The sequence below is a fragment of the Ambystoma mexicanum genome, chromosome 5p (assembly GCF_040938575.1).
Source record: "Ambystoma mexicanum isolate Mex_15411 chromosome 5p, UKY_AmexF1_1, whole genome shotgun sequence".
NCBI classification, from domain to species: Eukaryota; Metazoa; Chordata; class Amphibia; order Caudata; family Ambystomatidae; genus Ambystoma; species Ambystoma mexicanum.
This window is the reverse complement of record NC_090930.1, coordinates 58,134,371-58,159,340: the sequence shown is the minus strand read 5'-3', so window position 1 is coordinate 58,159,340 and position 24,970 is coordinate 58,134,371. Positions and strand designations below refer to the sequence as shown.

The 24,970-nt window shown below is 46.6% G+C and overlaps 1 protein-coding gene across 12 annotated transcripts in view; it reads left to right on the top strand.

Moving 5' to 3' along the window:
- DLG3 (discs large MAGUK scaffold protein 3) overlaps positions 1-24,970 on the top strand; it is a 2,111,742-nt gene that overhangs the window by 1,910,135 nt on the left and 176,637 nt on the right. For 9 of the 12 annotated variants that reach the window (XM_069612436.1, XM_069612435.1, XM_069612440.1 and 6 more), the window contains one exon: positions 19,561-19,602. The exons of the other annotated variants lie outside the window; for them this stretch is intronic. In XM_069612436.1, the coding sequence (XP_069468537.1) occupies positions 19,561-19,602 (42 nt within the window). The remainder of the gene's footprint in view (positions 1-19,560; positions 19,603-24,970) is intronic. 12 annotated transcript variants of the gene reach the window in all.

Here is a 24,970-nt window from a genome sequence, read left to right as displayed (position 1 = left end):
TAGTACAGCTTATCAAGGGCCAACGGCGCATAGCAGGTGTGGCTTATTTTGGTTACTGGGACGAAGCCATGCCGGAGGATACAGGAAGACTGCTCGCGCCTGTATTTATTCTTTTATAGGCAGGCAACGGGAACTGGCAGCAACAGAAGAAGAAGGTTCCGTGCCGGTGTTTATTTTCGAGGAGCAGGCATTGGACGCGCAGCAGTGAGGGAGGACACGCGCGTCTTCTATGGCTACACAAGATTGTGTCCGGGAAGGCTTCCGAGCTTCCCGGACGAAAGATTAAGTGCGGGATGGGGTTTTGAACTCTCATTGTTACACAAGCTAATCTGGCTGTTTGTTGTATTTTTTGCAATATGAGAAAGCATGGACTTGCAATGGGCATTGCTAGTGGGCGCAGAACTCATCAGTCACCAGTAATTGTGTTGGAGGGATAAACTGTTGCTCTCGCCACAGGTTTTCATAATATTGCTTCTTAAAATGCAAATGGCATTACCGCTGAGAAGAAGCACGGGTGGCTTATTATGTCAAAAACCAGTACACAATAATGGGGTGAGATGTGCCGACACTCTTCCCCCCCGAACCACAGAAGCCAAATGAAGTCGACCCTCCACCCGTGGTTGGCACAGATACCTGATATGTAAGAACTACCAAATGTCCTAAGGACTGCTGGGTAATGTAGTTCATTTTCTGATATACCGTCTCCTGAGTCCCTGACCTTTCTTCCACCTCCTCCATCCCATACTCCTGACACCTTTCCAAAAAGAAATGGCGAAAAAAGAAGACTGGGACCCGTTTAAACAAAGGAGGCTCAGACGCCATCTTGAAAAACATGGCTCCTGCGATTTAACGCTACTGGTGTTCGCGGTTGGGAAAAATGATGGTAGTTCGTTGTAAAACCACTGCCAACATCCATTTCGAGAGGAAATGGTAGCCTTTGACTACTACATACGTTTCTAGACATATGGGATACTAAGTAACCCCTCCAGCACTTTATTGTAAGGTAGGGTGTGCTGGGCCTAAGAATTTAAAAAGACTAGTAAAGTCAATTTAACTTCACTTTCTCTGGGAAACAGTTTATCCCAGAGAAGGTATTTAAACCTTGGGACAGCCTAAAAGCCTTCCCTGTGTCACTGCACTGAGGGTGCTGTGTGACACACATGAAAAGATGCCTATGGAGTTGTCTAAAACTCCATAATCCAAGAACACAAGAGTAAAACATACATCAAAATACACAAGAGAGTGGGGAAAAAAGGGCCACACTCTCTCCAGGTAAAAAAATCAAAGTCCTCAAAATCCAGCAAAGTTGCTGGGGTTCTATAAGGTGAAGGGAATTAGCACATTTATGAGAATTCTCCATAATAGGAACGTAGGAGTAAAACAAAGTTCTCCAGCATGGGGTTTGGCAGGGATTCACATGCTCATGAATATTCCAATCAGGCTGGGAATCCTTGGTAAAAGAAAAAACTGTTTCACTTTCACTTACTGTATTTCTCCTCCTAAACCAATCACTGAGCTCTGGGTCATACTGTCCCCAGCCAATGACTGCCCTCTACCTAAGCCCCTCCTCTGGCAGCCATCTTCAGATATTTACTGCACGTTCAAGTGTTGGGAGTCCTTGTGTTTTGCTCTGTGGGCATATCTGTTTTTCGTTCTTTTTCAGTAAAAAAGTTTGACTTTTGTCAAACAGCCTGTGTGCTCTTTCTTTACATCGGCCGACAAGAAGGGATCTGTTTGTCAGTGAATTGCAACGCCCTTCAATGGCAAGAATCGTCGAAGATTCCAGAAGGCCATCGGGCCTACTTCGGACCATGTCGGAGGAGACGGAGGGAAGATCCCATTTCAAGCTCTGCTCCAGTTGCAGACTGTGGAGTGTGTTTGTAGAAGACAAACGCCTCCAGTGCCTCTACTGTCACAGGAAAGCAGATTGCGAAATCTGCCTCAGGTTCTCCAAACGAACCGTTAAGGATCGTCACAGTAGGCTAGCGGCGTGGCTCAGCACCAAGGCCTCTGCCCCTTGCGGGAAGCAGGAGCATGCCTCACCCAGGACCTGCCCAGTCTGAAGAGTGAGCGTCCTTTGTGGGCACACCATCCGTGGGGGCACAAGACAAGGCCTAACACTGCAAGTCTGTTTCTGTTGGGGGCGCAGCGCAAGCAGTCCCACACTGGGCAGGGCAAGCTCATCTTCACCATCTGCATCCATCTCCAGCCATCGCTCCAGCTCCTCCGCAAAGAGGAAATCAGCTAAGCTGAAGGAAAAGCCAGAGAGGACGAAGATGCAGGAAAAGACGACCGACCTACCCCAGAAGGCCCATGCGACACAGGTGAAGTTGACAATCGAGTTGGTGGCAAAGGAGGCTGACTCAGGCAAGCTATCCCGGCAGTGCTCAGAGCATCCCTGCCCCGAGACGGGAGGCATCGGCCAAGCCGGTGGAACGGACACCGGAGAAGAGGATGACATCCCTTAGCCCGAACCAGACTCCCCGGAATGCAAAAAAGGGAGGGGCGGGGGGCGCAGCTGTACTCCAGGGCAGGTATATTTCTTACTCGGACAAGGCATCCGTCCACAAGATCCATGAGGACGTGGGAGATGACTATGCCGATGGCGCAAATCCCGATGGTGACGTGATGACAGCAGACCTCCCTACGATGGTGCAGGGCCCAGTAGGCCTACCGCCCTGACCCCTCTGAGGATGTATCGCTGGACATTCTTTCAACCCAGGACTCCCTGGTGTCGGAGATTCAGAAACCGATGCCGACGACACCGGTGGCCCTGGACCAACGAAAGGGGAAGCAGCACCCTATGCCGCTGCATAAACCGCCACACGTGCCCACCCCACAGGACACGGGAACAGACCCGGACGACAACATTGGCGCCAGCATGGGCATGGCGGGGCACAGCCAAGGGCCTCTTCCCCCGGACGAGGTGGGGTCGTTCGAGACCAGGAAAGGTTTCCTATATCTACGACGCGAGGCCCAGGGGAAGACCATCATGGCAGTGCCTCTCCTGGACAACGTTCGAGAGGAAGGCCAGGTCTTGATGAGGAACCCAACCACGGCCAAGAGGGATCAGCTGGAGAAGAAATACTGGGTGCCTGAGTCCGCACCCAAGTTCCTATGTTCACAGCCTTCCCCAGACTCTGTGGTCTCATCGGCAGCAATGAAGTAGTAGTTAACCCCTCGTCTTCATCCTCCGTCCCTCCGGATAGCTAGGGGAAGAAGTTGGATGCCATGGGAAGAAAAGTAATCTCCTCGGTAGCGTCAACAGTCAAGGCGGCCAACGCCCTTGCTATCCTGGCCATATACGACAGGAAGCTGTGGTATAAAATGGCCCCACTGCTGGAGTTCCTACCCGACGACAAGCGGGTTGAAGCACTTTCCATCCCCCATTAGGGGGAGGTGGCATCAGACCATGCCATCATGGTGCCCTGGACATTGCGTAAACAGTGTTCCGACAGATGGGGAACGTTGTCTGCCTCTGTCGTCGTGACTGGCTCAAAGCCACCAATTTTCGTCAGGAAGTCCAGGCAAGGGTTCTAGACATGCCCTTTGACGGGGACTGCCTCTATGGGAAGGCCGTCGACGAGTCGTTGCAGGCCATTAAGACTGACACCGAGACGGCCCATGCCTTGGGCACGCTTCAACACTGCCTGTCCTTTTCTGCCTCCGGCGAGAAGTCTGGCAGATCGTCAAAGGTTTCGGCGGAGGGTCCTCTTAGTGCTACTAACTCTCCCGGTCCACGACCCAGGAGGCCTACAGAGGTTGAGGTGGCCGTCATAGCTCCCAAGGCGGCACTAAGGCCCCATAGCAAGATTGAATCAACCAGGACGTCGGGCCCCCACCATACACCCCTGGTGGGAGGCGGGCTTAGTCAGCGAGTGGAAGATGATTTCCACCAACCGATGGGTGCTGGACACTCTCACCCATGGACATTCGAGTTACAGCAGAAGTGTTGTGGATGCCACCAGTGGCCCTGCCGGAGCAGCACATCCCTTAGCTCCTGCAGGAATATGGGCCATGATAAGAAAAGGGACGGTAGAGCTGGTGCCAAAGCGACTCCAGCGCTCCAGAGTGTATTCCTGATATTTCTTGGTAAAGGAGACCAGGGGCTGGAGGCCCATTCTAAACCTGCAGCGTTTCAAGTCCCAAAAATGTGTTGCAGCACGTGCTCGGCCAACTGGAGGAAGGAAACTTCTTGATGCCGCTGGATCTAGAGGACCCATACTTCCATGTCCCCATTCGCAAAAAGCATTGGAAGTTCTTTCGCTTTGTAGTACAGGGAAGACCTTACCAATTCAAGGCCCTCCACTTCAGACTGAAGTTGGCACCCACAGTGTTTACGAAGTGCCTGGCACCAGTGGCGGCCCATTTGCGTCTACAGGGGATACACGTGTTCCCGTACATAGACGACTGACTAATCAGGGCCAAGTCAAGGGAGATAGCCGTCGATCACACAGAGAAGACCGCCTGGCTGCTGATGGATCTGGGGTTTTCCGTCTACTATTAAAAGTCCTGCTTGATACCATCGCAGAACATGCTGTTCCTGGACGCCAGGTCAAGAATTCTTGGATGCTTGGTGGACCCAAGTGTCTGGAAGCTTAGCAGACAAGATTGCTCTCGACGAGAAGTTCCGTGGTGGGGCGTGCGCTCCTACATCGCCAGGTGCACAGAGTTCCAGAGCCCCCCGGTACCAGGAGCCGATCACCACGGATGCTTCCCTGGAGGGCTGGGAAGCCCACACCGGATGTCTCATGCCAGAGACCTGTGGCTGCTGGAGGAGAGGGATCTCCACATCAATGTCCTGGAGCTGCGGGCAGTGTTCTTGGCCCTCAAGTCGTTCTTTCCGTCCCTCAAGGGCAAAGTGGTGAGGGTCTTCATTGACAATACCACCACAATGTTCTACATCGGGAGTCAAAGGGGCACCAGATCCCCAGCACTCTCCAGAGAGGCGCAGGACTTTTGGCACTGGACCGTCGCCCAAGAGATGTTCCTCGTCCCTTTTCACCTGGTGGGAGTCGAGAACACCATCGCCGACGCCCCCAGCATGGAGCTCCGCTTCTTCCACGAGGGGGAACTTCGACGGGATCAAGTGGACTGCCTCTTCCTCAAATGGTGCAGACCCCAGATCAATCTGTTTGCAACGGCGACACATTCCAGGAATTTGCCAGCAGGTTCCACCAGCCGAGAAGCATGGAGGATGCATTTTCCTTCCTGTGGGAAGGCCTGTTCCTGTTCGCTTTCTCTCCGTTGCCTCGCCTGCTGGAAGTCATCAATCAACTCAAACAGTGCCGATGCAGGATGTTCCTCGTCACCCCGGCGTGGCCGAGGCAGATTTGGTACACAGATCTTCTCAGCCTGTCAACGTCACCCCCGGTCAAGCTGCCAGAAGGAGGCGCAATCCTACATCACGACCCAGGGTCGCTGAACCTGAAGGCTTGGCTCCTGCAGCCTTAGAGTTTGGAGGGTATGAGTTGCCAGCGGACTGCAGGGAGCTCCTTGCCAGGGCCAGAGCGTTGTCGACGCTTAAGTGCTACGGACACAAGTGGAAGCGTTTTTACAACGTGGTGCCGGATGCAGAAGATCAATCCTCTTAGGGTCACGGCCCTGCAGATTCTGCCATACTTGTTGTCCTTGGCCAAGGCGGGGCTGTGCTTCTGGCGGCTATCTCCCGCTACACCAGGTATCGGGGACGGTCTTCTCTTTGGTCCCACCGTCTGGTCAAGGAGTTCCTCAAAGGACTATTTCGATCATTCCCGCCTGTGAAGGCTCCTGCCCCAGCGTGGAAACTCGTGGTACTGACGAGGCTCATGGGGAGGGCCCCTTCGAGCCTATGCGTCAGGCCCCTCTCAGGTTCCTCTCATGGAAGACGGCTTTCCTCATGGCCATCACCTCTGCCATGAGGGTAGGTGAGATCCAGGCCCTATTCTGCAAACGGCCTTATAACGCACCCCTCCTACATGCCAAAGGTTCTGTCTGAATTCCACCTCAACAAGCCTTTGGTGTTGCCTGTGTACTTTCCGAAACCTTTTGTCGCAGGCTGAACGGACTTTGCACTTGCTGGATGTGGCTCGTGCTCTGAAGTTCGATGTGGCACGCACAAAGAGTTCCCGGAAGATGGCTCAACTATTTGTGAACTTTGGTCCTGTGAACCATGGGAAGGCCTTGTCCAAGGCTTCCATCTCGATGTGGCTCTATCACACACTGTCACCGATTGGCAAACCGACCGCTGCCTGGCCATTCGAGAGCCCATTCCACCAGAGTGATCGCTGCAACAACTGCATTCTTGTCTGGTGTGCCCCAGCTGGACATCTGCAGGGCTGCTACGTGGAGGTCTACGCACACCTTCACGAGATTCTACTGCATCGACAGGGATTCCAGGGAGGAGTCCAGGGTCGGCCAAGCAGTGCTATGCGACCTGTTCACTTGGAGGTGAGCCTGCTTCAGCGGTAAGAGTAATTGCTTCTGTTGAGCCTTGCCACCTCCCGTGGTTGTCTAATATTGTACTGCTATCTATTCTTTATTCATGAGCATGCAAATCCATGTCAGACCCCATGCTGGAGAAGAAACAAGTTACTTACCTGTAACTATTATTCTCCATCATGGGTCTGGCATGGATTCAAATGCAAACCCTCCCTCCTGACCCCCCTGTGGCTCTTCTTGGTAATACTGGCGCTTTATGTGCTTACCAAATCTGAATATGACTGCCAGAGGAGGGGCTTAGGTAGAGGGCAGTCATTGGCTGGGCCAGTATGACCCAGAACTCAGTGACTGGTTTAGAGGAGAAATAGTTTGTAAGTGAAAGTGAAACTGTTTTTTACCGAGGATTCCTGGCCTGACGGGGAATATTCATGAGCATGTGAATCCATGCGAGACCCATGCTGGAGAACTATAGTTAGATAATTAACGTGTTCCTTACTAACTGTATTGACTAACATACTCCTAGTCCATAGTCTAAAAAGTTCCCTGTTATTGCTAAATATGTCTACCGACCCTGGTGATGGAAAAGGAGTGATGAGTGATGCTCTGGGTGGGGCTCAGGAAGGCGGGGATAGGCCACACGCGCTGATCACACGTAAATATTTTAAAAAGACGATCATTTTTGATGATCTCAAAAAGTGCTCTGGTCTCGTCCCAAAGGACAGAATATCCCCAGGTATGAAGGAAAGGGGACTATGGACTAGGAGTACGTTAATCACTATGGGGAGTAACCTTTATTTTTTACTAACACTTGGTGGAATTCTGGAACTTGTGTGTGGGCGTGAGGGTTTATTTGAAGTTAACTATGTACTGTTTTGTAAATATCTTCATTTGAAAAAAGTTTGATAAAGATTATTATCAGTGTGGGCATTCACTCCTTGTGTGCTTGCTCATGGTTGACTGTACCCCATGATCTCCCTTCTCTCCTCTCAAAAGTGAAATCGTACTGCTCTGCTCAGTTATCCATTAAGAGTGCTGGGTTCTTACTTGGTGAACGGTTCACTAAGAATAGGTCTCTCCACAACTCTCGGTGGTAACAGACGCCATAACACTGAGATGCCTTTAAAAAAAAGTACTGCTAGGATATTTTGGCATAGTAACAGTTTAAACGTTCGATCACCCCCTCCATATGCTATGACTTGTGTTCTCCTTCTACAGCTTTAGCTTAATGCAGATTTTTATGGATGACAAAGATTGTGCTATACCCAAAAATGAGCTACTGTCGCTCTTTCTTTTCTAAATATAGATTTGTATGTTCATTATCTTCTGTGTTGCTGCCCCGTTTGTTTAGTATAGACTAGTGATGGCAGTATTGTTTTGAGCCCAATTTGCCAAGTGCTATCTCTAAAATGGATCGGGCCATTCGTGACCTCCATCCGTGGCTATTATGACTTCTGGGTGAGCCCTCTCAAAAATGCTCCATTGCAACATCTCTTCCTATATTAAATCTCGTTGACTGTTTTAGAATGGAGTAGTCCTTTCTCAGAGCCTGCTCAAAGTTTCCGTATTACACGTGCATGCTCTAGGACCTTTTTATGAAGTCTGAGTTTGGACTGGTTGATTCCACCTTTTGGAAAAGGCCTTGTTTGGGCTTTCTCGCGTTTTGCATTTTGGCACTCCCTGACACTGTTGAATGTGTGGCATACACATCTGACCCAAGAAGCATTGCATTACTGGTACTGTTTACATGAATCGGGAACTCATAACAGTTTAAGACCGCCTTCATAGCCCATACATTTTCCAGCTTTGCTAAGAACAAGGAAATGGTGCGTTTCCTGTCTCAACCAGCCGGCTAAGCACAAGAGATAAGTTGGCAGTTTTTAGCATTGCACGCCTAATTATCTGATGCACACAAGAAACGGAAGTCGCCAGTTGACGAGAAAGTTTGCGATGCTCACTTTCCAAATGTACAAACCTGTGTCCCTATAGTTTGCAGTGAGACGTGCTTTGTAAAAAAAAAAAAAAACACTTTTGATAGAGAAAGCCTTCTGGCATAGTTTGCAGAGATGTGATTCTTTAATGCAGCCATTTTACCATTAGAGCGATAAAAATAACACACCACCGCACACCCCCTCTATGCTTTCAAGCCAGAGGGGCTGGGGGGGGCAGAAGAGACAGCCAGGCTCAACGAAGCAGATCCTATCGACCTCTGAAAGGAGCAGTTTACTTTAAGGCTAGTTCTTTTTTAGGCTCGAGTACAAGGGGATTCCCTGTGTGCATGGAGACTAGAGGTGTTTAGTGTAGCCTAGCAGCAGAAATGTGTTTCCAGTGTTTTTGAACTAAACCTCACTCGTTTCATTATTTGAATACTCAACATGCTCTTCTTGTTAATGGGTGGGATAATGTTTTAGCTGCTATTACACTTGCCTGTTGAATAAGAACCCACCAAAAATAAGCGATCAAATTAAACACATTAAAACTATAACACTTTTGTCAGTGTATATTTAAGTGTAAAGAGTCTGAATGTTATCTCTGAGTGACTGTATATGTTTAATGATATTTGGTAACTCCTGAGCCTTGGCCTGACTGTCCTTAGGCACTGGGACACGGCCAAGGGTGTTTTAGACATGAATGACTGATAAGGGGTCAATTGTCACAGCCTCGCAAGAGGTGGAGATAATGGGCTTGTGGGCACGCCTAAATCATAGGCCATCGCGACGAGTGGTGCCAATGCTTAGCAGGGCTTCTAAGAGATGACAGCAGCGTTGCTAATTATAACCTTATGCCGCAGTCACGATAAACTGACCGGGCAAAAATATATTTTCTAAAAACGTTTTAATAGAGGTTAGGTGGGCACAGATGATGGCCCAGCAGGAGATCAATATCCCTGCTGGAGATCAATATCCCTATCAATTGAAGGACAGCTGGTTTTGATTGGCTTAGACTCTTGCACTTTGAGGGGCCAAATATAAACTTTACAGTAGCGATTGCACAATTGGGGGGTGGGGGGTCTCCCTGCAGAATCGTTCTTCACTTATTTGAAAATGCCAACCAGTAGTATAAATAATGTATGCCACGCTCCTGATATGGAGAGACTTAAATACCATCCAATATCGCCCATACCAGTTTCCTGAATTGGCTTTAACTCTTATAAATAACGTGAACTGGTTTGGAGGTAATCTAATTTACCCACACACAAATCCTAGGCATGGACCATTGGCCATACCCAGCCTATCACTAGAATTACTAGCCCGTTTTTATCCAAATCGCAGAGGCCCTTTTTTTTACAAGCAGACTATGAACTCCTGAGTTACGTATTCTGACACTATACGTAACCTTGCATTACCGAAGGCTGCACAACATCGCATAGTGCCTGCTCAGCAGCTACAAGGACAGACTGACACAGGAGACGTGCAGCCACATACATTGAGAATTGTATCAGGGTCATTCCCTTCCAAAAATGAGGACATGCCTAATTTGTATTAAGAAAAGCTAGGACAACTGCCTATCCACACGTTGCACCAAAGCACTGGGACAGGGCCTTAGCCATGTTTCTTCCCTCTGGCTGCACACTGCTCTTAGCAAGCTGTGACAGCTGGATTTCAATTTATAGCTGGCTTTTACAGTTGTTGGGCAGTCCATCTATCACATGTTTAGCATCAATATTGGCTGATATTATGGGAGCACAGGGTGCTTCTGCAGCCATGAACTTTGACTTGTCTATAGCATCCAGTAATAATCAAATGGTTGAGAGCATAATTCTACCTTTATTGAAAGAGTCTGCAAGTTTAAATGATCATAGATAATTTCTCCAATTGAATGAGAAAGAATAAAGTGGGACATTTGGGGACATAGTGGCAGCCACTTGTCAGTCACTTGGCAGAGATCACTTGGGCAGAAGGCCACCCACCCCAAGAGGCTCAGGATCCTTCCCGGGGAGAACAGGAGGCAAAACTCGCCGCCAGCAGCTCCCACTGATAGATGAAGCAACCTACCCAGAGCATGAACCAAAGAATGGGAAAACTACAGGAGACCGGGATGCAGTGGCAAGGCACTCACAGGGGTAGACTACCTTGGGGTAAAACAAGAGGGCAGTCCCATTTAGACCAACAGACTATGATTTCAGAGACAGAAACAAAGGAGAAGTCCACAAAAATATGGTACTGGTGCGGGCTCATCTCATTCCCCACATGCGTTCTAAACCTGAGGGGAATGACATGAAAGTTTAAAGAAAAACACTGCAGTCCTTTAAGTTCTACAGCATGCACTCAACAAATCGTTCCAAAGACTAAGCGACACACTGACTTGGTGGCGTCCCTTTCAGATTCTGGGTCTGATATTTCTAATGGATTGTGTCCTCCCACGTATTACTACCCTTATATTTCCATATCCAGCTTCGGAGATCGTTTCCAGCAGAGGGCGCTGCGTGTCGATCGACTCGATGTCCCTCGGAGGCCTCCGTCTCGATGTCGACATCATTGATGGTATATAGCGTGCGCAGCGACCGCTGGCTTCAGTGCCATTTTTCCACTAAAGTTATCACTCTGGATACAGTACGCTTCGGTGCCCTAGCAAGAATCTTTGAATATAATTCTTGAAAATGGCATAGTCAACCTTTTCGACTCCGAGATTGGGGTTTAAGAAGTGCCAAGATTGTGGGGCGAAGATGTCCCTTACGGACCCCCATCGGGGGTGTGGTGCCTCGGTTCCTCTCACACTACCTTCGACTCTAAGGCCTGCCTGTCGACGGCGAAAACCCTGAAAGAGCAAAGAGGAACATTTGTGGCAGGTAGGTCAAAATCCCCTTCAACGACCCTGTCAAAAAGTCTTCAGACGAGTCAAATATTTCTCCTCATAGTAAAAAGACAGAGATCGAGATCATGCCCACCACTCGTCAACTTCACAACGTTCAAGGAAAAGGCACCATAGGTCGTTGTCTTTGTTGTTTAGTTCCTCCCCACAAAGTGTTAAATGCCTGACGAAATCAGCCTCTCCAGCTGAGTGGGGAGAAGTTCGGAATAGAAATGATGCAAGTTTTTTTGAAAATGCGGCCTTGACCCCATCAAACATATGAAAGCCATTCACAAGTCGAAAAACTCAACAAGAAAAAGCTTAAGGGCAAGCTGTTCGCCCTCGGGCCCGGAAGGCAACGAAAAATCTCCTTGAGAGCGGTTAAAGACTCCCTTGAGATTTTCCTGTGGACGACGGAGAAGAGGTACTTGAACCGCCCAGGCAGCAGCTGCTTTACCATCAGCCACTGCTCCAGCCACCTCAAAACCTCTCTGAGGGCTTAGTGCATAAGTCCCAAGTCGGAGGCAGACTCTCACTTCATCTGAAAGAATGGCAGGGCATTACTTCCGATGCGTGGGCATTGGAAACAGTTGCCCTGGGATTGCGGCCTTCCCTTTCTAAAAAAAAACAAAAAAGCCTCAGTCATCCACCGTGTAACAGTTTCAGATCCGCTCCTTATGCAGGAAATCTTGACGCTGCTAGAGAAAGGTGCTATAGAACCAGTACCTGTAGCGGAGTGGAACAGGGTTGGTACTCCCCGTACTTCCCAATTCCACAACAGGACAGAGGATTGAGACCCATTTTGGACTTAAGAGAATTAAACAAATTCCTCAGGAAGGAAAAGTTCAAAATGCTTACCCTTTCTCAGGTCCTCCAGCTTCAGGACTGGATGGCATCATTGGACCTTCAGGATGCTTATTTTCATGTGCCAATCGATCACAAGCACAGACAGTACCTGAGGTTCGCCGTTGGCAGTTCTTATTACCATTTTCGAGTTCTTACGTTTGGGCTGTCCTCCGCCCCAAGGTTTTTCACCAAGCTAATGGCGGTGGTGGCAGTGAGTCTCAGGAGAGAGGCTGGGGGGGGAATTCACGTCTACCCCTACCTGGACGATTGGCTGATAAGGGCCATTTCCCCCGAACAGGCCCTGGAACATCTCTGCTCCACCTGTCGCTCCCTTCACAGACTGGGCTTCTCCCTCAACTTCAAGAAGTCTCGCATGATACTATCTCAAAAGATCCTATTCATTGGAGCAGTCCTGGGTGCATCCCTGGGAAAAGCCTCGCCACCATAGGTGAGGGCTCAAGACATTCTGCAGATGGTCACCTAATTCCAGAGTGGAGTGCCCAGTGTCTCCCAGCCTTAGAATTTTAGGTTGATCGGCCTCATGGCATCCTGCATTTTTATGGTGCCAGTGCACGCCTGCGAATGAGATCCCTCCAGTGGGCTCTCAGGACTCAATGGTCTCAATTCTCAGGCAGGATGTCAGATCACTTTCAGGTTCCAAACAAGAGTCGCTGAGGAACTCCTGTGGTGAGCCTGTGAGGACAACATTTTGAAGGGAGATCCAGTTTGGCAACCATGGGCGGAGATGAAGGTAGTAATGGACGCCTCACTCACAGGATAGGGAGCACATACCAATAACCTGACAATCAGCGGTTGCTGGTCTCCATCGGAGTCCAAACTATATATCAACCTGTTGGAGCTGAGGGCAATCAGACTGGCGCTGAAGGCTTTTCTGCCCTCTGTACGGGGAAAGAACGTCCTGATAATGACGGACAACAGTGGTCATGTACTACCTCAACAAGAGAGGTGGTGTAGGGTCACTACCACTGTGCAGAGAGGAAATGCAGCTTTGGTACGGGGAAATTCAAGAAGGAATCTCCCAATCAGCAGTTCACCTAGCTCGAGTAGAGAATATGGTGGCGGACGCTCTGAGCAGGCAGAGCACAGTCTCCCATCATGAGTGGGAACTAGCTCAGGAAGTCCTTCAGGAGATCTTCACCCTTTGGGGAACCCCATCCCCCCCCCCGCAAGTGGACCTGTACGCGACCTGTGTCAACTGGAAGTGTGAACGGTACTGCTCAAGGGAATTTCCCCTAAGAGGAGCTCTAGGAGACTAGTTCGTAGTGGACTGGGAGCTTCCACTCCTGTACGCATTTCCTTCAATTCCCATAATTTCTCAAGTCATCAGGAGGTTCAAGAAATCCATGATCCTAATGGCTCCAGATTGGGTCAGGAGGACGTGGTACCTGGACCTTATTTATATGGTATTCTTAGAGCGTACAAAGACTGTGAGGTATCAAGGCGCTGGAGGATGTGAGAGGCGGGGAAGTCAGAACTAAAACAGAAAGGTCTTTAGAGCCTTTCAGAACGGGAGAAACTCATGGAGTTTGTGGAGATCTAAAGGCAAAGTGTTCCAAAGGGTAGGTGCAAGAACCGAAAAGGATCTGCCTACAGCTCTGGCCTGACAAAATCTGGGAACATGTAGCAGAAATGTATTAGCGGAGCGCAGTGATCGACTAGTAATGTAAGGCAGAATCTGTGACCGCAGGCATTCAGGCCCAACATTCTGAATAGCCCGGTGAACCATACAATGAACCTTAAACTTAATTCGGCTTCTGATGGGAAGCCAATGAATTTGATTTAAAAGTTCACGAGTGAGCAAGCCTTGGGGGTCCAGGGGCAAGACACGCATCAGCATTCTGAAGAGTTTGAGGTAGTTGTAGTAACCTCTCCGGCTGCCAGAGGTACCTTCTGGACATGTCCATCTGCCCTCCAATTCATCTTCTACAAAGAGAGGACCTTCTCTCTCTCTCTAAAGGGAGAGCGAGCTCCATCTCCAGATCGAGCTCCAACTCCAGATCGAGCTCCGGAGCGAGATCGCAATCCATCTCCAGATCGAGATGCATCTTGATCTCCATCTAGAGGTCAAGACTCAACCTTCACACATGGTTTCTGAGAGGTTAAAATACAAGGATTGGCACCTCCCGCAAGATGTAATGGAAATTTTGCTTAAGCCCAGCAACAAAGTCCTTGTACCGCTGCCGTTGGAACACATTTTGCAGCTAGTGCAGGGATAAGAATGTGGATCCTTTTACATGTAGTACACCTATGGTGGGGCTCCAGGTTTGGTACAATCAAGGGGTATCTTGCAGCTCTCTCTATTTTTAAGTGTTCCTCTGAAGAGGTATCTTTCTTCAAGTTTCCCCTTGTGATACAATTCTTAAACGGAAAAATATATTTTCCCCCAGTCCCATTTCAAGTCCCAACTTGGGACCTTAACCTGATATTGAGATTTCTAATGTGTGCTTCTTTTGAGCCTATCCATACCTATCGTTAAAGGTTATTAACCTTAAAGACCATCCTTTTAGTGGCCATTACATCAGCCCAATAGAGTGAACTTCAGGCCTTGCCCTGCAAGTCTCCTTATACAATCTTCTATAAGGACAGGTCCTTAGGATGAAACTGACCTGCTTGCCTAAGATTGAGTTCCATTTAACTCAGAAAATGTTACATTCCTTTTATCCTCCTCCTCATCCTGGAAAGGAAGAGGAGAGATTACACAGGCTTCATCCTAGGCTTGCACTGACATTTTAAATCTCCAGGATGTCTAAGATTAGACACGATGATCAACTTTTGTAGGTTACACGGGCCAAAAGTTGGGTATGGCAATTTCAAAACAAAAGTGGTCAAAATTGATTATTTTGGAAATATCTGAATGCTACAGATTATCAGGAAAGGATCCCCCAAAGGGGTCTTAGAGCTCTTTCAACCAGGGGCATGGCTACCTCCTCTGCATTAGAGGGGTGTCCCAGTTGGAGATATTTGTGCGGCAGCATTATGGTCGTCCGTACACACCTTTACCAAAACAATGATCTGCACTCTTCCTCAAGCCGAGAAGGTTTATTTGGAATACCAGTGCTACATTTTGTGCACACAGACCAATGAAGGAACTCTTAAATTATTATGAGTCTGAAAATTCTGACTCCCTCCTCCAGAAATGCATATACTGCTTTGGGAGTTTATCATAAGATGAGGAATAAGTGGGGGGATGCAATCCATTCGAAGAACAAGTTACATATCCACGGTAACGTTCTTTTTGACTGGATGTTCCTCCCAACCTGCCCCACTTTAGAATTTTTCCATGTGATTGCAGTCTTTGCTCTTTCAGAAGAAGTAACTGTTGGGTGTAGGATATCCTAAACATGCTTTAAAAACAACTGAAGCCAACGGTCGCTGCGTGTGCTTTATAGCCATCGACATCGAGACGGAGGCCTCCGAGGGACATCGAGTCGACAGACATCGACGTGCAGCGCCCTCTACTGGAAAAATATTCCGTAGCAGCTGAAGCTGGATATGGAAATATCATAAGATGAGGAATACGTGGGAGGAACATCCAGTCGAAAGAACGTTACCATGGGTAAATAACTTGTTCTTCTATATTTGTATGTAGCCTCAAGGCACTGTGTGAGCATACAATGACACACATAAATGTACAAATACAAACACCAATGAGGCAGACTTTATCAATTCATGTAGTGTATAGTGTAACCATTCAATTGGAATGTGAACATCCCAAAAAGATTGAAGCACTATTTTGGTTGCTATTACATATCCAATATAAAGGACTTTTAGCACTCCCAAGATTGGCTGCCATTGTACGGGAGACTTGCACCAAGAGGTGAAGAAGTAGTGATAGATTTAGCACTAGTACATACAACGAAACGTGTTCATCCAAGCACAACATATTCCAGGGCAACACAACGGTCTAGCAGACACCCTAAACCCAGTCCCAATGACAGAACATGATTGGGATCTCAACACCAATACACTCAGATGTTTGCAACATTCAGTCTACCTGTTTGCAAACAACAACAAAAAATACGAAATCTTTGCGTCCAGATTCCTACACCAGGGTCCTTAGGCAATGCACAAAGGATGAATTGGTCAGAGACATTTGCATATGCTTTTTCCTCTGCCCCCTGACTCCACTTATTTGCAAAATAATTCCCAAGTTACAGCAAGAGAATCTAACAATGATACTCATTGCTGCAATGTGGCCAAGACAACCGTGGTACTCGCACCTACAGAACATGTCTCTCTGCCTACCGATCAAATCCCATCCAGTACAGGATCTGGTTACACAAGCACAACCAGATGACACATCCAAGCATACAGACAACCAACTTAGCAGCTTGGCTCCTAAGGTCATACAATTCGAGCATTTACAATTACCCATACAATGTATGGAAATCTTGCTAAAAACAAGAAAAACAAACACCAGACACTGATATTTCAACAATTGGAAAAGGTTTGTAATCTGGTGTAGGAGAAAACAGATCAACCCCATACACTGCACAGCTGCAGAAGTAATCTACCTTATGTAGCGATTAGACTCTGGTCTAGTTTACAACTCAGTTAAAGTTCTTCTCGCAGTTTTAGCAGCTTACACCAGTTCACAGCAAAATATATCTTGGTGGAATATACCAGTAGTTTAAGCTTTCATGGGAGAAGTCCAGTGTATCTACCCTCCAATGGCTGATCCCCCACAAGGGTGGGATGTAAATACAGTACTCGTGACTAATGGGTCCTCCCTTATGCATTAAAGCCTGTTAAAAGAACTTTCTTAAAAGGTAGCCTTCCTTATTGCAATCACATCCATCAGAAGGATTAGCGAGTTACAAGCCCAGTTAGCGGCTGAACCTTTTGTACACAAGCAAGTAGTTCTAAGAACGCAACTTAGATTATCATGGAATTTTGATAGGTATTTAGGTGACAGTCAGTTGAACTACCAGGTTTCTTTCAAAAGTCACAAGGCAGAGGATAAAGGGCTTTGCACTTGCTTGGCGTTAGTTGCCAGTAATGTACTACCTAGACACAAGTAAACAACTTGGGAAAACAGATCTATATTTTGTATCCATGGCAACAAAAAAATAAGGGCGAAGGCAACCATAGCTACATGGATTGTAAGATGTATTCAGATGAGCTATTCTCTGGCAATCAAGACCCACCTGTTTGCCCCTAGTGAACATTCCACAAGGGGTACTGGAGCTACTTTGGCTTTCCTCGCTAATGTCCCATTGGAACCCATTTGCAAGGCCACAACATGGAGTTCAGTGCACACTTTCTCACCACTCATATTGCGGTGACACACAAAGAAAGGCAGATTCTCAGGTGGGTCAAGCAACTTTAAAACATGTATTGAGTCTTCTTCCATTCACCAACCACCTCAAGTAAATACTGCTTGCTAATCTATGCAAAGCATGTAAATCTAAACAGATTCACTAGTCCCAGACGGCAAATGTTACTTACCATTATTCTTCTTTTTCTGCCTTGTCTGCTTGCAATCACATGCGCCCATTCAGCATCACCACACGGGAGCAAAAGGAATACATACAACCTCACTTTCAAAGATTGTCAGACACCATGTCAAACCATAAATCTGAGGAAATCTACGCGTGAAGGATCGTGGGTACCCGCAAACGTAGAGTAGGGTTAGTGTTGCAGGTACGCCCCTGTCCACACCCATTTTCGAATTGGAAAACACAAATTGTACTACTCTGCAGCAACTACTACATGGCGGCCTATGGAACGCATGCGATTATAAGCAGATAAAAGCCACAGAAAGATGTTACTGGTAAGTAATATTTAATATATACACTTGTGTTTTTTCAAAAGAAAGAAAGAAGTTGATAACTTAATTAGGATAACAAAATCATTTATTTGGGCGCTTTTGTGGTGTTGACCACTTTCTTAGGCGGAGATTAAATGGAATGTTTGGAAAACATTATATCTAAACTAGCCCTTTCTGGATTTCCTGATTTCCTTCTCTGTGCCTTACTGTGTAACTGATTTGTAGCTTGTCAGAGGGGCATGTTTAAATCGGTTAAATCTGCCCACAACTTGCAGTATTCTAAGTTCGAATGGTACACAGTGTCATCATTTGTATTATGGCATTACCTTTATATGCAATTTTGGAATTCTTTACCACTGATTTTTAATGAGTGTGCCTCATTACAAATCGACATTTGCTTTAAAGCTGTCCTTTATTTGTCGCTGGTGTAATGGTAATATTGAGGCAAGCTCAGGCACCAATGAAAGGCATGTCTGTCAGCCTGAATCAGTTAGTCCAGGAAAGGAAGAGAATGTAGAAATCTGCTGATGGGTCGCAGGATCCCAGGCAGACTGCATGTCCATAGTTAATTGGTCTGTTGGTCAAGCTTTAGTTTCATCTAATATTACCTGAACCTAGAGCATGAAATGACCTGCCCATGGTAATAGAACTATAGGGAGGCAACTGCAGTAGTGCCCTCGAGGTGTCCACATTACATGTCTTTACATGATTGGTGCCAGAAACCTGAATAACCTCAAAGGTGACACATGATTTATCATTTTACGTGCTCTTCATTATTCCAGTGGGGCATGCCTTATATTGAGGTCCCCACAAATTACTAAGTTGTAGAGAGTTGAGGTTAGTTTAGCAGCCTGCTTAATAAGTTGATCCTTACATGCCAGTATTGCCAGGTAAACTATGCAAAGGTTATTCATGGATGCATGGGAAACGTTGCCTTAAATCATGGGCATCACAGCTACTAATGGGAATATTGTATAATCTTGCAGGTCCAGAGATTCATGCAGGCATCCTAACTAATTTCCCCCCTCCCCAATTTCAATGCATGCTCTGTTAATTGATTTTGAACTACTAGTGTGGTGCCATTAGGGAACCAAATTTTGCAAAGGAAAGTTATAGCCAGAGAATAACCAGATTAAATCCCTTGGCTCAACATAGTTGAACGCACACTGGGTGGGCGTTTATAAGACAAGGCATATACTGGGACATGTTGACATTGTCATGATCGGCATGCACCTTAGTGCAAAAAAGACGCACTGACCAGGGGGGGGGGGATTCACACAGAGAGGTTGCTAATATCTGTCCAATACTTTCAAGATTAAGTTGAGTAATTTAGTCTGATCAGCTGCTGGTGAGAGTAACCGCTGAGCTGCCTATGTCCTGGAAAGAAAATGTTTGGTGTATGCCCTGACACATGCTTGTGCCGGCACCGGTTTGTCCCTGGGCAAAGATTCTTGGAATTCTACCTACTGCTAGAGGATGGCTGTCTATCAATTCTGGGATTTGTACCTTCTCTGCAGTACCTTGGATGTTTCATTTCGAATATCTTTTGTTGTGCTACGATTTAATGGAGTGCTGTCCTTGACCTGTTCATATGGCTGTGCTCATTTTGCGTCATGTGATGTAATGTCTTGTAACATGGCTTTCTGTGCTGACACCCTATGACTTGGGGGATGGCAAGTGTTTCTGAATGGTGGTTTCTTCTTGTTGGTTTGCAGAGGGAGTCACCTCCAACACCAGTGACAGCGAAAGCAGTTCCAGTAAGTCTCACTCTAATTGCTTTCTACTTTCCCCAAGTCTTGCTTTTTTGCTGGAATCATTTACAGTCTTGCTGTGTTGCCATGACATTTCTGGTTCATCGTTATTCTCTGATCACAAAGTGTATTGTTTCATTTGTACTCTGTCATTGTCTTCTAAAAAGAAACTTAAGCCCTGAGGTACACTTGTGACCTGCTCTCTCTCCTTTTCAACTGACTGTACCACAAGAAGGATGGAAAATATTTGCAAATGCATTGCTGTCACTGAGAGCTTTGAGTTGGGCTTCCAGCATGCGTGTTGTCTGTATGCCTCCCCGACCCAACCGTGTGTCAACAGTTGCCTCTTAATTTGTGTTCTATACCACCTATCGGTAGGATATAGGGGCAGTCTTCACCCGGCATCCCCACCTTTTTTTGAAAAGTGAATTTTTCTCTCCCTTTTCACATTTTCTTACAGGAATAGTTTATTTTTCTATTCAAACTGGCTAATCTTATGAAAATACTGCCTTCTCCAGCATGGGGTCTTGCATGGATTCATATGCTCATGAATATTCCCTGTCGTCCGGCTGCGAATCCTTGGTAAAAAGTGGCAGTTTCGCTTTAGACTGAAAATTGCTGGTCTCCTCTATAACCAATCATAGTCCTTTGGGTCATACTGCCAATGACACTCCTCCTCCTAAGCTCCACTCCAGGTGGCCATTTGTTGGCGTCCTCGTGCTTAGTTCCTCAAATTGTGGATTTTTTTGCAGTTTTTTTAGATAGTTTTCTCCCTTCTCTTTTTCATCTAACATCACGCGGTGACTACCGGCAGTGACGATGCGTTGTTTGCAAAGATAGTGTTCCATCATTGGAACTTCTGTGATTTTGACTAGCCCAGGCTTTGGCCTACATCTCACCACGACCATGTGCGATGCGGCGAACAGGAGTCTCCGCAGGGCCTGCAAATACTCTGGCCTGAAGAACATTTACGTCAAGGACCAGCACCTCAAGTGCCTTTATCTTCATCCGGGCCACGATGCTGACGGATGCAAGATTTGCCATGGCTTCTCGTCGAAGACCAAGCAGGATCGCTTTGCAGGTTAGCGGCTTGGATTAACCAGGGGAAGGACTCTGATGCGCCCTTTGGTGGTGCAATTATGCCTCATCCAGGACCGCAGGAAAAGAGCTTGAGGTCCTTGGAGGATGCTCATTCCAAGGGGATCCAAAAGAGGGCCAAGCACCACGCTCCATCTGCTCCCTCGAAGGTCGCTGCAGGAATAGAGTTCGGGAAGGGGTCACTCCCAGTCTCCTGCTCAGTCGATAGTTAACCTACTGGCTAGTGGGTTACTGCCGTCTGCAAGGAAGTCCCTAACTACTTCTAAGCAGAAGTCTTCTGCGAAGGACACTTCACCAAACAGACCTGCGGGAGGCCCGTCAGCAGCTTCTTAGTCGGTCCCCATCGATGACATCCTTGTCTACCAAGACACCACCTTGTTGATGGCCTCTGTCAATGACCACCGCACAGTCGACGAAATAGGCTCTTCTGTCGTCGATCAAGAGTTTAAAGCAGATAAGTTCCCAATTAGGGAACTCCCGTCCCCTGCACACTATCAAAGGCAAGCCAAACATTTTTAGGTAACAAATTTATATATTACAAAGTTTTTTTTGAAGATTATATTCATAATTCACATATAGAAAAAAGAAAGTAGTAGGAACAAGTTATTTAACACACAAGTTATTGATCAATGGGGGGGGGAGTTTGCCCAACGCGTTTCGAGATGTATTCTCTTCTTCAGGGGCCAATTGATATTCAGACTTTCAATTCTAATTAAAAAAAAAGTCAAACATATTCATAATTAGAAGTCTACTAATTTCAAAAGTATATTCAAAGGTATATTGTACACTTAAACATTCATCAGTAGCATAATTGAGGGCACATGGCACAATTCCCTATAAGCTTAAGAACTGACGATCATTAGTTCAAAGAAACGGTCATTCGGGGAATAATACTAGTGTAACAAATTATTTGTTGCTTTGGGAGCTACTGAACAGTGGTTGATTTATTTGCTTTGCTTATGGGTATAAAGGAAATTTGAGTGAGAAAAATCCTAATCTTGATTCGAAAAAAGTAGGATAATGTAATTCCTACCCTGTGGGTATTCATGGAGTTCATTTAACAAATGATGGCATGTGTGTCCATGCTTAGAAGTAAGGGTATAAATCTATAGAGTAAAATAAAGAAATTAAAATCGGGGATGCTGACATATGTTCTGGCAAAGACAGAATTATAATTATAGGCATTAACGTACCAGAACAGGCATTCAGGTGCTGTGTAGAACAATTTGTGTCTGTAGGTCGATGCACTATAGGGACACGTAGAAGAAACTAGGAACTTGTACTTCATAAAGGTCTGCTATTCATCACTGCAAGAGGCATTAGATGGTCAGACCAACACTCATGCGGTCTTGTAATAATCCTAAAGACAAGATAGAGTTGGTAAGTCAGTTGCTTAAAAGGGCAACTAGTGTTACAAATAGTAAGGATTTGACTGGCAAGCCTAAAATTACTTACTTGCAATTGGTAAGAGCATTCCTGGAGATCGGGAGAGTGTCTCTAGCTACAAGGTGAATGGTATTAGAATTATAAAATGGCTGTTTATAGGTGTAGGGGGGCCGTGATTGGCCGGAAGTGAAGTCATCACGTTGATGACGCGGATGACGTCACTTTTGTCAACATGTTTCCATGATGTGTTCAATAGTTCGTGATGTGAAGAGCAGTGTTATCATATAAACACAAGATCCTAAAAGGAGGTAATAGGATTCTTTAGTGTGGAAAAAACAAATGTCTAGGTCATATAAACGGTAAGACTTGCGGTATAGTCACGATCTGTTGACTGGAATTTCCGCTGTCAGAAAGATGACAGTTGCAATTTATAAAGAGTGGCATCTGCAGTACCGTTGTCTAGATACCAAGGTAAAGGTGTAGGATGGGGCATGGCTCCTCATAGCGATTATTGAGGTGATGCAATTTTCAAATATTGAGTTCAAAGAGGCCTCTCACAAATGTGTGCTGGCCGAATAATACAACATCTAGGAAGAAATCCTAATGAATATGCGTAATCATGCTTGCCATATTATTAATCAGTAACTAGCACTAGTTTAGTATCCCAATAGTACAATCAAAGCGGAGTAATGATCGATATTTTCTTGATGTCGGTTGCAACCAATAATCGGCATTTGTCTGTCTCATTGAGTTCACAGCCTATCACAATTTGTACAATATTTTTAGTAGTACAATTAGATTGCACTCCAACATAATATAAACACATTATAGTGGTCCATCAATGATCCCACTTAGAGGTTTCCAAGGTGTGTATTATCTGTCTCCCACTGGGAGTTCACAATCTATAGGTCCTGAACACTTCTGATGGTATTCTCTTTGAGGGCAAAGAAGGAACTAGCAGTGATAACCCTTATTACATTTAGGTTGTAATTTATCATGGGATGTAGTGCGTGATTTGGTATATTCAAGAAATAGAGTTGTGGGATGTTAGAGGAAGTGTCCTGGGTAGTAATCTTCATTCAGACCATAGGGTGTTGATGCATCCAATTTGTGTATCCAGAAAGGTTCTCTCTAAACCAATCTTTTAGGCAGGTCCCCTCCTCTTGGCAGGGGTTGAGTCACTTCCAGGATGACCCATCTTAATTGGGTGATGTTATGTCCATTTTCTTTGAAATGTCTGTAGACCGGGGATTTGAGGTTGCAAGTTCTAATGTTAGACTTGTGCTCTGTCCAACGCTCTTTGGCTTTAAGTATGGTCTTTCCAACGTAGTATTTGCCACATGGGCATCTGAATGCATATATTACGTTCTTGCTGTCACAAGTTGTTACGCTCACCTGGTATCGACGGCGATGCCACCCAGCCATGGTTGGATGATTTGCACTCTCAAACCCTCTCCCGGTCCCTTGGTAAGGCCTCTGGTTAAAGATGGGTCTGCAATATAGGAGAGCTGGATTCAATACCAGATTGTCTTTGTTTTGCCACCTCCCTTGGCCTCAACTCCTTCCTCCCCCTTGGGCCCTCTCCTCACCTTGATATTGTAAAAGGTGGATTCTCCGTCCTGCTCCTCGTGGCAGGGGCACGTAGATGTGAGGGGCGAGCAGCGACCAAGTTACTTCACTGGTGCAAGCCCCCCCTGTGGGAATCCAGGCCTGCTGCAACTCCGTAGGTTTGCTGTTTACAGTCTTTATATGCATTTCTTATGTTCCTCTTAGTTCGAATAATGATGTCTTGCTTCTTTCCTTTTAGGTATGGAAAGGTATTTTGGTGTTGTCATGCAGTTTGAAGATGAGCATGGGCCGGTAGGTGCTGTCCGGTGAGTAATGCGTGATGCGCGGCGCTGTTACGCCTTTTATATTGCTAACCTGTGTCTTTTCTCTCCTTGCAGGTTGCAATGTTCCTCGCCGAGCGCCGTAATGTTCCAGCAATGATACTGACCAGGAGATGACTACCCAGGTAAGAATTGTGTGGCGTTCTTCATTCAGGAGGAGACGTGAGTAAATGCTTACTAATGTTATCTTTATTTCTCCTCTTTCCAGGTTATGGTATTCAAGGATGCATGCGGTGCCGGATGATGGAGTTCGTACCTTCAGGTGAGTGGAACTGAAGTTGGCGATGGATTGAAGACAGGATACTGTTCCAGGTAAGTTTCATAGTGTTCTTTGTCTCTCTGCAGGTCCTTGGTTTCAGGTAAGCTGGCAACAAAGAACTGGACACAGTGAGCGTTATGCTGCCCACAGCAGAATAACGCAAAGCATGTTCTGCTGTTTGGGTGTGGTTTAAATAGTCTCAGGTAAAGTAGTCCAGTTAAAATAGTCCCAGGCCTGCCACACCCAAAGCAGTCCAGGTAAAGTAGTCCCAGGCCTACCACACCCAACAGACTAGACCGCATAGCTCAGTTCCTTGTAACTGAGCTATGTATGTGCCTCCATGTTGGCTGACCCCCCCCCCCCCCCATTCTAATGTTGGTCTTCATGATAGTTATGAGCCTGGCACCCAAGGACTGACCCCAAGAGAGTCTTGGATGAGGTTTTAAGGCCTTTGACCTGGCCCTAACTGGAAGGCTGACTTGCCAGTGAGGGCCAGGGGCAAGGGACATGACAGTTGTGAAATCCTTTAATGGAATCTTTTTACCACTGTTGGGATGACGGATGTGGTCTCCTTTGATAATGTTGGCACAGTGTTGGCAGCTTAGAGGATGTGTGCCATGATTCTGTTTTTTCAATATTGTTTGAATGGATTTTTTTGCTTTCTCTGCTCTTATTAGACTGTCCTCAAAGTTCCTACCCCTCTTATATGCAAGCATTGGGGGTTCAGGGAACGGTTTGTGTA